The sequence below is a fragment of the Daucus carota genome, chromosome 7 (genome assembly GCF_001625215.2).
Source record: "Daucus carota subsp. sativus chromosome 7, DH1 v3.0, whole genome shotgun sequence".
In the NCBI taxonomy this organism is placed as follows: domain Eukaryota; kingdom Viridiplantae; phylum Streptophyta; class Magnoliopsida; order Apiales; family Apiaceae; genus Daucus; species Daucus carota.
This window is the reverse complement of record NC_030387.2, coordinates 31222140-31234712: the sequence shown is the minus strand read 5'-3', so window position 1 is coordinate 31234712 and position 12573 is coordinate 31222140. Positions and strand designations below refer to the sequence as shown.

General features: G+C 37.4%; 2 protein-coding genes across 4 annotated transcripts; both read left to right on the top strand.

Annotated features, from left to right (window-relative positions):
* Positions 1-829: 829 nt before the first annotated feature.
* On the top strand, positions 830-6211 carry LOC108193821 (disease resistance protein RPP8). 2 transcript variants are annotated; one of them, XM_064082289.1, is made up of 3 exons: positions 830-1865; positions 2905-4530; positions 4983-6211. In XM_064082289.1, the coding sequence occupies exons 1-3, from the start codon at positions 869-871 to the stop codon at positions 5003-5005; spliced, it is 2646 nt and encodes an 881-aa protein (XP_063938359.1). In that variant the 5' UTR covers positions 830-868; the 3' UTR covers positions 5006-6211. The 2 variants fall into 2 exon arrangements, with proteins under 2 accessions (XP_063938359.1, XP_017216136.1); XM_017360647.2 differs by lacking the exon at positions 4983-6211 and having other exon boundaries at positions 2905-4833.
* Positions 6212-7422: 1211 nt separating this feature from the next.
* Positions 7423-10882, top strand: LOC108193822 (uncharacterized). 2 transcript variants are annotated; one of them, XM_017360649.2, is made up of 3 exons: positions 7423-9571; positions 9671-10009; positions 10165-10882. In XM_017360649.2, the coding sequence occupies exons 1-2, from the start codon at positions 8503-8505 to the stop codon at positions 9853-9855; spliced, it is 1254 nt and encodes a 417-aa protein (XP_017216138.2). In that variant the 5' UTR covers positions 7423-8502; the 3' UTR covers positions 9856-10009; positions 10165-10882. The 2 variants fall into 2 exon arrangements, with proteins under 2 accessions (XP_017216138.2, XP_017216137.2); XM_017360648.2 differs by having other exon boundaries at positions 7423-10009.
* The last annotated feature ends 1691 nt before the right edge of the window (positions 10883-12573 follow it).

The following is a 12573-nucleotide window of genomic DNA, read 5'->3' as shown; positions in this document are numbered from 1 at the left end:
ATTTTGATACTCCCTCCCGAATGAATTGTATACTTTACTTTTTTGCACTTTTTTAAAGACTCTTTTAAAGTACATTTTCATAATATGTTTCTAATTTTTTACTTAAATAAAAGTTTTATATTTACACTTTAGTTCAAAAAAAGAGAAAAACTAAAAAATATAATAAATTATACTTTTGGAATGTATACAATTGGTGGAACGTCTCAAAAAAGAAACTGTATACAATTCATTGGGACATAAGAAGTATTTTTTAGGGGTATGGAAATACATGCAAATACATTTATACGTCACATTATGAAGGAGGGAGTATATCTTTTCCACAAAGATATAGATTTTTCTTTGAATAGTAGCATTCGAAAAGCAGTTGTACTATTGTGATTTGTGGTCTTGAGTAAACCTCAAAGTTGTGCCCAAAATTTACACCGATTTTTAAAAAGTTGGTCAGAGTTTCAAATTCTCAAAAAGATGGCCAAACTGTTAAAGCCATATTTTTGAAAAGAGAACCAAAATTTGGCCACTTTTCTGAGAATTTGAAATGAACAAAAGGGTGAAAATGAGTTCCAAATTCTCAGAAAAGTGGCCAAATTTTGGTCCACTTTTCAAAAATGTGGCTGCCGTTTGGCTGCCGTTGGTGACATTTAACGGAAGCCACACTTTTAAAAAGCGAAGCCAAAGTTTAGCCATCTTTTTGAGAATTTAGAACTCTAGCCAATGTTTTGAAAATCGATGTAAACTTTGGCCACAACTCTGAAGTTTACTCTCTAGTCTTTACCAATGGTTAGCGGTTTACTAATAATGCATCTTATCTTTGTCTGCTGTTCCTCTTCTTTTGCTTCAATTATTGAATTTGGTTTCTGATACTGTAGAAATGGCCGACGCAGTAGTATCTTTCGCAGTTGAAAGACTCGGAGATCTGTTAATCTCCGAATCTAAACTCTTATCCGGAGTGACCAACCAAGTGAATGAGGTTCGGGATGACCTCAAGCGAATGCAGAATTTTTTAAAAGAAGCTGAAAAGAGACAAATTCAAGATGAAAGAGTGCGAGGCTGGGTGAATGAGATCAAAGAGCTTGCCTTCAGAACAGAAGATGTTATTGAGCTTTTTGCACTACAAGCTGGTGGATCGGGCTTCAAGGAAGCGCTACGAAGATCAGCTTGCATCACATGTCACTTGATAAGCCGCCACAAAGTTGCTATGGATATCAATGGAATAAAAGCTAAACTAGCTGATATCCAACAGAGTCTACCAACATTTGGTATTACAGGACTCGAACAAGGAGAAACCTCAGTTCCACAAAGAATTTTTTATTCTCATGATGTTGAAAAGGATTTTGTTGGAATGGAGAAGGAAATAGATCAGCTGGTATCTGATTTGAAGAAGAAAGATGAGAAACATGAAGTAGTTTCACTCTGGGGAATGGGAGGCCAAGGGAAAACTACACTCGCTCAAAAACTTTATAACCATGTTGAAATCAGAGATCACTTCGAAGCTTTTGCGTGGGTTTGTATCAGCCAGCAATTTGACAGAGAAAAAGTTCTTAAAGGAATCCTTACACAACTTCTCCCTGATGGTAGGGAGGGGGAAGTTTCAAACATGGAGGATACTGAATTGGTCGATGGACTACGCAGAGTTCAACTAGAAAAGAAGTGTTTAATAGTTATTGACGACATCTGGAATGTTGATTCTTGGAGAATGTTGCAGCCTGCATTTCCACTTGGTGAGACGACTAGTGGTTGCAAGATCTTACTCACCACTCGTTACTTATCTGTGGCAGAAATTGGGTCAGTTTGTAAGATCCCGGGTTTGACAGAAGATGAGGGCTGGCAGCTACTTTCTAGGAAAACAAGAATATATGACCAGCCAGGTTACTTCTACAAACTCTCGTTTTTGTCAACTGATATGAATGTATATAAGAGCGTGATATGTACTTATTATTTTGAACCACATACTTGATACTTGTAGGTGATTACAAGAAAAACAGATCTCCCAAGTAATTTACCTTAGAAAATGTGTATACAAGTATAAAGAGTAAATATTGAAGTTGTTGCTACTTTTTCATGTCACCAACAAAATAAAATGGTGTGTCTGCAAGACTGCATAGTTCTCCAGCTCCTGGATTGGCAACTGGCGAGCAGCTTGTTATGTGAATTTTGTGTTGAAGTATAATGATATGTGGTTGATAAGGCAGTGGTTGAAGTAATTCAACAAGTATGAAAGAAAATTAATACTCCCTCTATTTTTTTATTATTAGTCGTTTTAAGCTAAGGGGGTGTTTGGAAGTTAGCTTTTTGAGATGAAATTAGCTTTTTGGATCAAATTAGATGTTTGACCAAATGAAAAAGCTAATGGATGTGTTTGGTAGTTAGCTTATTGAAATAGCTTTTTGGATCCAAAAAGCTAATTTTGAAAAAGCTAATAGGAGGAGCTTTTTCAATTAGATGATTGGCAATGTGTCTGGATAAAGTACAAACAGCTAATTCAATCAGCTATTTACCAAACACTTTTTTCCAAAACAGCTAATTTCAATCAGCTAGTCAAAACAGCTAATTCAATCAGCTAGTCAAAACAGCTCATTCAATCAGCTACAGCTAACCGCTAACAGCTAACTCCCAAACAGGGCCTAAGTATTTTGTTGAGACCAAGGAGTGGCTTTCTATACTCTACAAAGCATTAACTATGATCTTGTTTTTACTTGTATGCCCTTACAACTTAAGAGTGCATTTCATGGGGGCATTTGATGAAAAAGATGACATTTAATATGCATTGAAAATGTAAAGCGTCATATATAAAGGAAAACAAAAGTATAAAACGTCTGATATATAGGAATGGAGAGAGTAGTTAATGTTTATAATGTAACTTATACTATAATCATACATGCCATACATATTTTTTTGTTTTTGCAGAGCTACTGGTGGCCTCGGAGATGGAAAGAATCGGAAGGAACATGGTTAGAAGATGCAAAGGTTTACCACTTGCTATATCATCGCTGGGAGGAATTTTGAAAGGCAAACAATTGGTGAGAGAGTGGGAGAAAATAAATAATGATATTACTTTCTACTTGGCCAAGGGCAAGGGAGTCACTGAGGATAATGAATACTACACTGTGAAGCGGGTTTTGGGCTTGAGTTATGATAATCTACCATCTCGTTTGCGACATTGTTTTCTTTGTTTCGCCAATTATAAAGAGGATGAAATCATTGACACCGAGGAATTGTACATTATTTGGATGGCAGAGGGTCTGATATCAGTGGAAGATAGAGCACAAGGAGAGATGATGTTGGAAGTAGCAGAACGCTATTTGGATGAATTAGCACACCGAAGTCTTGTGACAATTAAAACATATAGATTAGCAAATGAGTCTTGGCCCAAGCACAAAACATGTGTTGTTCATGATCTTATTCAAGATATGTGCTGGTCTAAAGTAAAAGAGGAAGGAGTAATGAATGTTATTGATTTAGAGAGCAAACTTGACATTGGATCCAGAGCAGGCATAGTACGCAGATTGTGTGTTCGCTCATATAATGCTAACAGAGATGTGTTAGAACCTTATGATCGACAAGTACTTGCACAAATTCGATCTCTTTTCATTTGGAATGGTTGGAAGCTCGACCCTCCAGTGTGGCCCAACAATATATTTACTCTTGAAAAATTTAAACTGCTCCGAGTTTTTACAGCCAAGAACTTTAAATTAAGCAAGGAAAATGTAAGAAGCCTGTCGGAGCTAGTTTACTTGAAGTATTTGAGTTTAGAACGTTGTGAGTTGGATATATTGCCAGCGTCAATAGGGAAGCTACGAAATTTGGAAACCCTTGATGTAAGAACGCGAGGTGGTGCCTTGAGCATACCAAATGTTCTTTGGAAGCTCAAGTTGTTAATACATTTGTACCTCCCACGTGATATGTCAGTTGGAGGTGGAGCTAAGAAGTTGAGATCGGAAGGTTTAAATGAGCTAGAACTGTTCTACGGTTTCAACTCAAAGTATTGTGAAGCACATGATCTCTTTCAATTACCCAAACTCAAAGCTTTTACAGGATATATGACAGTCGAGGAAAACCTCACGACACAGACTATTATTGATTTTGGCAATGCCAAATTGAGGGAATCGCATCACGTGAAAATTGGAATTGTTGACAGTGAAACAGAAGTTGGTTTGGTTGTACTTTTGGAGTGTAGTTTCATGGATTCGTTATACATACGGGCATCTGTATGCGTAATTCCGAAGGTGTACGACTGCACTCGTTTCTCTAGACGTCTCACCGAGCTAACCTTGGACGGGTTTATATTTGAGGAAAATCCAATGATATTATTAGGAAATCTTCCCAACCTACGTTTTTTAACTCTATCTTTAGTGAAAAACACTTATTTGGACGGGGAGATAGTGTGTTCTTCTGTGAGTTTTCCGAAACTTGAGACACTATTTTTCGGTGAATATAAAAGGTTAAGAAAATGGAGGTTGGAACAAGGAGCCATGCCAAATCTCACTCATTTGTTTATTAGGAAGTGCTTAGAGTTGGAGATGCTTCCAGAAGGTTTGAAACACTTGACTTCCTTAAAACAACTCTATATTATATCTATGCTAAAAGAATTCACAGATAAAATTAAGGTGATAGATGGCGTGGAAGGCCAAGATTTCTACAAAATTCGTCACATTCCTCGGATAATATATGACTTTGACTAGCATCACGGTGGCCCGCTGTTTGTATCACTGCATCATGTGAAATGAAATTGTTGCCTTGTTGGCTGTGGGATCAATTTGATTTGTTTGTCTGTTGCTGGAACGTCTTGCCAACATTTCTACGTATTTTATCAATAAATATCCCTTTTCCTTTTTTTATTTACAAAGTTCTACAAAGTTCAAGATGGCGTGAAAGGCCAAGATTTCTACAAAGTTCGTCACATTCCTCGTTTAGCTATAGATAGATGCCTATGTAATATGTATGATGCCTTTCTGTATACTATGATGGAGCATCTGCTCCACAAGCTGCAGGAGCAGCACCAGGTTGATTGTAGAGCCGTAGAGGGATTGGCCTAGCTCCCTTCCTGTTCAAGGCAGCCATGACATCTTTTTCTCCAAGCTCCTTCAGCTGCTTCTCTGTCTGTTACATAAATCAAATCAAACTGCTTCACCTCCCCTGTTAAAAACAGAGGCGAGTTGAGCAACCACCTCATCAGGATTGACAGTATCATGTTAAACAACAGCGAACATCTGTCAAACAGAAAAAGAATATAGAGAACAAACGAAGCCGCGTACGACTGCAAATGAAGAATCTTTAATCTGCAAGCAAAGCAAAGAATAAAGATTACAAAGCTAGGAAGAATGTGGAAGAACAAAGCAACAAACAAGCAGTTAAAGAAAGTGGAGGACAAGTCGTTCTGTTTTTACTCTTTATAAAGTAGTCACGAGTTCTTGTGTTAAAAATACTCTAAATTTTAAAGCCTGGTTTTCATCTTCTTTTGCTTCTTTTTCTGAAATCTGTTTCGAATACTGTAGAAATGGCCGATGCAATAGTCTCATTTGCTGTGGAAAGAGTTGGAGCTTTGTTAATCTCTGAATCCAAACTCTTATATGGAGTACGCGGTCAAATCAAACAACTTCAAAGTGACCTCAAAAGAATGCAGAATTTCTTGAAAGAAGCTGATAAGAAACATATTCAAGATAAAAGAGTGCGAGGATGGGTGGATGAGATCAAAGAGCTTGCATTTAGAACAGAAGATGTGATCGAGATTTTTGCACTACAGGTTGCCACCAATTCCGGCTTCAAGGGGGAGTTACGAAGATTTGCTTGCGTCCCGTGTCAATTGATAAGGCGTCACAATGTTGCTATGGAGATAAGTGATATAAAAGCTAAGCTCGCTGCCGTCCATTAAAATCTACCAACATATGGTATCACAAAAGGCCTGGAAGAAGGAGAAACCTCAGCTCCACAAAGAACTTTTTATTCTCATCATGTTGAAAAGGATTTTGTTGGGATGGAGAAGGAGATAGATCAACTGGTATCTGATCTGATGAAAAAAGATGAGAATTTTGAAGTAGTTTCATTATGGGGAATGGGAGGTCAAGGAAAAACGACACTTGCTCAAAAACTTTATAATCATGTTAAAATCAGAGATCATTTCAAAGCTTTTGCGTGGGTTTGTATCAGCCAGCAATTTGACAGGGAAAAAGTTCTTAAAGGAATCCTTAAACAACTGCTCCCTGATGATAGGAAGGGGGAAGTTTCAAACATGGAGGATCCTGATTTGGTCGATGGACTACGCAGAGTTCAACTAGAAAAGAAGTGTTTAATAGTTATTGACGACATCTGGAATAATGATTCTTGGAGAATGTTGCAGCCTGCATTTCCACTTGGTGAGACGACTAGTGGTTGCAAGATCTTACTCACCACTCGTAACCTAACGGTGGCAGAAATTGGGTCAGTTTGTAAGATCCCGGGTTTGACAGAAGATGAGGGCTGGCAGCTGCTTTCTAGGAAAACAAGAATATATGACCAGCCAGGTTACTTCTATGAACTCTCAATTTTGTCAACTGATATGAATGTATATAAGAGCATGATATGTACATAATATTGTGAACCACATAGTTGATACTTGTAGGTTACTAAAACAAAAACAGATCTCCGAGTAGTGCACCTCAGGAAATTTATATACAAGTATAAAGAGTACAAATTGAAGTTGTTGCTACTTTTTCAACTCACCACCAAAATAGTTCTCCCGGATAGGCGACTGGCGAGCAGCTTGTTATGCGTATTTTGTGTTGAATTAATTCAACAAGTATGCAAGAAAATTTATAGTTAGGTCTCGTTTGGTATGCTGCAACCCAACACAGTAACCTACACTTGCATGGAACTCATCCAGATTACAGTGTTTGGTTATAATACTTTTGATTCAAACTATGTAACCCATATTTCCAGGACCGTGCCTGAGATTTTTGAAATGCGCCGTGTAAAATATAAAAAATGTGCCCTAATATTACCCTGATAGTCTAAAAATGTATATGAGATAATAAAAACGGGCACAAAATTGTAAAAATCATGTTATAATAAAAGAGCATAAAATATTTTTTTCCATATTATAAAAATTAACAGAATATTGTAAAAAAAATAAAACAAGTACATAGATAACATAAAATTATATGTATAAAATTTTTCTAAAATAAATAAAGTATGCATATACAATTTTAATTTATATTATATGTATACTTGTTTAAAAATTATATAAATCCGTTATTTAATTCATTTTATATTTAAATTACTTCTTTCATATTTGTTATATATATATATATATATATATATATATATATATATATATATATATATATATACATGTATAAATTAATAATGAATATAATTTAAAATAAATTAGTTAAATTGAATCATTATTTTAGTGATATAATACTGCATATGGTCATCAAGAAAGAAAAAAATAGTATAAGCAGTTAAATTAATTAATTTTAATGAAGTCATTGAAGTTAGCAGTTAAATTAGAATTTTACCTCGAGGGTAATGTGACAATTTTCAATGCAATTAATTTTCAATGCAAGTATTTATTTCTATTAACATGATTATATATTAGTATTTTTTTAAGAATTTATATAACTTATTCAAGATAGCATTTAAAAATTATTGAAGTGTATAACATTTTTCAATTTTTTTTCATTTACAATTTTTTAATCTTAAAAATAAAATTTACTTTTTTTTGCTATTTTTTTCATTTTGACTATACATACATATATATATATATATATATATACACACCTACATAAAAAATGTGCCCCTGAGGGGTCTGTTCCGTCGAACACCCTTGTTCGTGCTAGATTTTGCGGGGTTAAATGCTAAAGAAATTAAGTAAACACAGTAAGGTAAAAGACAAGAATTGGTGACGCGGAAAACCCTTGTGGGGTAAAAACCGCGGGAGGGTTGCTACCCTGCCAAATGAAATGTCACTAAGTTGATAATTTTGAGTACAAGATTTGAGGTGTAGGGCTTATCCTTTTCCTCTGATTTACATACGTTTATATAGCCCTAGAAACAACTAATTACTCCCACTTTCACTCCAAGTCAGCTCCTGTTCCTATTTATCCGCTCTGGTTGGTTACAAGGCTTATCTTCCCGTTTGACATGGTCTTCTCTAATTCAAAGCCATCTTTATCCGTTAGCGCATCGACTTCTGAATTTGACGTCCATCGTGTCAATCTCGACGCCTCGTGCCATCTGCCTTTCACGTCCATGTTGCTCCCGTCGTCACCCGTACTTTGTGTCCTAACAATTAGCCCCATGATTTTGTTAATAACTGATAATTTTAATAAAATCATCATTTCAATTCCAAGATACAATGCCTCGATTTTCGCGCGCACGCTTCTCCCCGCAGTCATCTCTTGGCTTTTGATCTCCTCACGCTTCCCCAGTACTCTCTTATGTTGACCTCATACTCCAATTGTGACACAACTGCTTTTAACTTTCAAACTTTCTCTTCCGTAAAAGAAAAACCCTTTCCTTCCAACAATGGCGAAAAAGGCTGCTCAATCCAGTGCTTCCCGTAACGCCACCGCGAAACATGCCAGCGACGTGGTTTCTCTCTGGACTCCGACCGATCTTCTCGAGGCCGGGGACTCCAAAGAAACTCTGATGACAGCTGCAAGACTCGAGGAGACTATGCCCTTCCTTCCTGCTGGAACCCAGGCTGTGCTCCCTTCCCCAGATGAGCGGGCCGACTGGTGTAGAAAGAATTGGGTATGTTTCTACTTTTATCCCTTCGACATTCAATTGCACTTTCCTTTTCCCAAATTGGTTAGGGACCTTGTGACTGACATGCATATCTCCCCTGGGCAACTGATGCCCTTCGCTTGGAGGATCCTGGCATGTCTTGACGCCATCGATACTAAGCATAACTTGAAAATAGACATCGAAGTTGTTAAATGCTGTTATGGGTTTAAGAGGTTTTATGGATGTCGATTTGGTTTCACAACTAAGAGAGCCTTGATTCTGAATGTTGAGGGCGTGAACGACAGAAATTGGAAAGATGACTACTTTTTCACCGACAAGACCACAATGGGCGATGGAACTGGCTTCTTGTTAGATCGCTGGACGCCAAGGGTATGTTTCGAACATTCTCCTTCTCTGTGTTTATTCATTTGTACATGTATCCTGCTTATGTTGCTTATTACGATCTTGTCATTCGTACACTTTTGTTTTATGGCTTTTAAATCCATATCCATGTTTTTCATGCTAGAACGTTCCACCCCTTTTGATAACAAGAATGAGACTGCAAAGGAGATTGTTGAGAAGATCATGTCTCTTCCGGTTGGAGACAGGATTTGGCCCAACTGCTTGGGACGCCCAATCCGCAATTCCAGTCCTGTAGATGTTGATGAGTTCATTAGAAAGATGGAAGCCGATGAGCGTGCCTTAGGAAAGCAGGCTTCCAAGACCGTTGCTGCCAGGACGCGTAGTAGGGCTGTTGCTGTCGCTAGCAGGATGTCGTCCACCCCTCAGACCGTCTCTTCTGACTCTCTAGAAAGTCCTAAGACCGAGAAGGGTCTTGAAGCAAGTTCTAGTCGCCTCTTTGCAAAAGGTACATCATGCTTCCTACGGTTAATAAAATGGAGTACTGTATGTATGTTCATGTTGTTTTTCCTATTGCTCCTATCTCCTTCTCCTCATGTGCTTGTAGAATTTAAGTTGTCTGGAATCAAGCCCCCAAGTATTTCTACTAAAGATATGTTTGTCAAACGTGCCCGTGATGAGAAATCAATTGGTACAAGTTCTTCGAAAGCCCCTGCCCTGCTTAGCCCCAGTCTTAGCCCTGAGGCTAAGAAAATGAAAGTTGCTACCCCTTCTGCTGCGACCAACACCTGATCCTCCGTTGGTGACTTATGGTTACAATGCTCATGCCAAGCCCCTTGAATTTGCTCAGTACCTTGATGATTTGTTGTTGCCTCAATATATTGAGTCCTCCAACGGGAAGAGTCCCATAGTGCTTTCAAGTGAGGCCACTGGTTACGCGTTCCATGTGAGTTTTCCTTTTTGCTGAGATCTGTCTTATGTTGCATTGTAATTGGCAGATTGTTGAATTGTTTCCTTTTGCGTTATGCAGGCTTTGCAAGCATCTCTTATGTTAGATATAATTGATGATCACTAATGTTCTTAAAGTTTGTTTTAGAACAGGAATCATCAGAGTTTAATCTGGAAGCTGATCAGAGTTTAGTAAAGTCTGACAGAGTTTAGTAAAGTCTGACAGAGTTTGATAAAGACTGATCAGAGTTTACATAGTCAAGACTCGTCAGAGTTTACACGTGGAAAGAGCTCAGAAGCGGATATAATTCAAGGAAGGATAGAAGCGGAGAAGTGATTTGCTGACTATGGAAACCAAACAGAAAACAGTAGCAATCTTTGATTGATAGATTTATTAGCTGATTTATAGGATATCAAATCAGAGATTGATTTTGTAACTGTGTCTATATAAACACAGATTAGGGTTACTCTATATGAGTTGAGTTATCGAGTACATTGTTAAGAACCCTAGCAGCTCTTAGTGATACAATATAAATCACTGAGAGAGTTTTTGTAACCATAAAAGCTTTGTGAATATAAGAGTTTATTGATTCCAATTTCTCATATTGTCTTACCGTGTTACAGATTGTGATCACTATATCATATTATATAGTGAGTTTATAGGACCTAACAAGTGGTATCAGAGCCAGCTCTGTTAAGATTACTACAGTGAGATCTTAATCACAATCATGTCTGAAAAATCACAAGCTTCATCCTTTAGAGTTCCAATCCTTAAGGCATCTGAATATCCAGTCTGGAAAGAGAGAATGATAATATTCTTAGACTCTGTTGATCCAGAATACCTTGACAGGATCTTTGATGGACCACATATGCCCACCAAGCTCTCTGTTGGGCTTGCTGATGAACCTCAGAAGATGGTTTCAAAAGAAAAGAAAGATTATACCCCTGAGGACATCCTGTCAATTGGTAAAGACTCCAAGGTGAAACACCTTCTGCACAGTGCCCTTGACAATGCAATGTCTAATAGGGTGATTGGGTGCAAAACTGCTAAACAAATCTGGGATGCTCTGGAAACCAGATGTCAAGGAACTCAGGCCATAAAGAAAAATAGAAAAACAATCCTTACACAGGAGTATGAACACTTTGACTCAAAGTCTGGTGAGTCCTTGACAGATCTGTATGACAGATTTGTCAAACTGCTGAATGACTTATCTCTGGTGAACAAGGAATATGATCTTGAAGACTCAAACCTCAAATTTCTTCTGGCTCTTCCTGAAAAGTGGGATTTGAAAGTTACCACAATAAGAGACAATCTTGATCTTGGAGAAATGTCTCTTGATGACGTTTTTGGAAGACTGAAGACCCATGAACTTGAGATGGAGCAAAGAAGCAAACGTCATGGAGGCAAATCAAAGTCTGTTGCTCTGAAAGTACAAGAGGAAGCTGCTAAGAACAAAGGAAAAGCTCATGTCACAAAGTCTGACATTGAGTCATCAAACTCTGATGACTCAAACTCTGATGTCTCAGACTCTGATGACAGTGATGATGAAATGATGCAGTTAGCAGCATTGATGGTGAAAAGCTTCAAGAAATTGGCCTACAAAAAGTTCAACAAAGGCAAAAGTTTTTCAAGGAAAGACAGAAACTCTGACAGAGTTTATGATAAGAAGAACTTCAAGAAGAATGAGGGCAAGGAAAGGAAAGCTGGAAAAGCTGACAAGTATACCTGTTTCAACTGTGGTGAAAAGGGTCACTTTGCATCTGAATGCAAGAAAGCCAAGAAGGAAAAAGAAAAAGCCTTTATCACCAAGAAAGGAAACTGGACAGATACATCTGATTCAGAAGAAGAAGTCAATTATGCTCTGATGGCAAACACTGACAACAACTCTGAATCTACTGCAAAGGTACCTCATTCTACTCTTGCCTTTGATACTGAAGATATAACTGAGTTAAGATTGTTTCTTAAAACTTTGCATACCAGCTTTAGAGATCAGACTTTAGAAAATGAAAGATTAAAATCTGAAACTCTAAGTGTAAAGAAAAGGAATGATTATCTAGAAAAAGAATTAGTTCAGATGTTGGAAGTTCAGAAAGAAAGAGATGATGATGTCATTGTCAAAGATGAATTATTAAAGAGGTATGCATCTCTTCAATCAGAACTTGCTAAGGAAAGGGAAATCATTAAGACATGGACTAATTCAGGCAAAACTACTCAGGATATCTTAGGTAGTGGAAACTGGAAGAAGGGACTAGGTTACACTGATAACTCAGAAGCTGAGTCATCAAAAACAGAGTTTGTTAAAACTCAAAAACCTAAGGTTAAACCTGTTAAATTTGTTGCCGAATCCTCTAAGTCTAAACAGAATAGACCAAAATCAGAGATTAACAACAATTTAAAATCTGATAAACCCAAACAGGTTAACATAGGACTGATGACTCAGAAACAGCTTAAACATAAGCTTAAAGAGGTAAAGTCTGATGACAAAAACAAGGAGCCTAGGAAAAATAGAAATGGCAAGATTGGTATAGACAAGAGTAATAACTACATGCCTGTTCCAAATG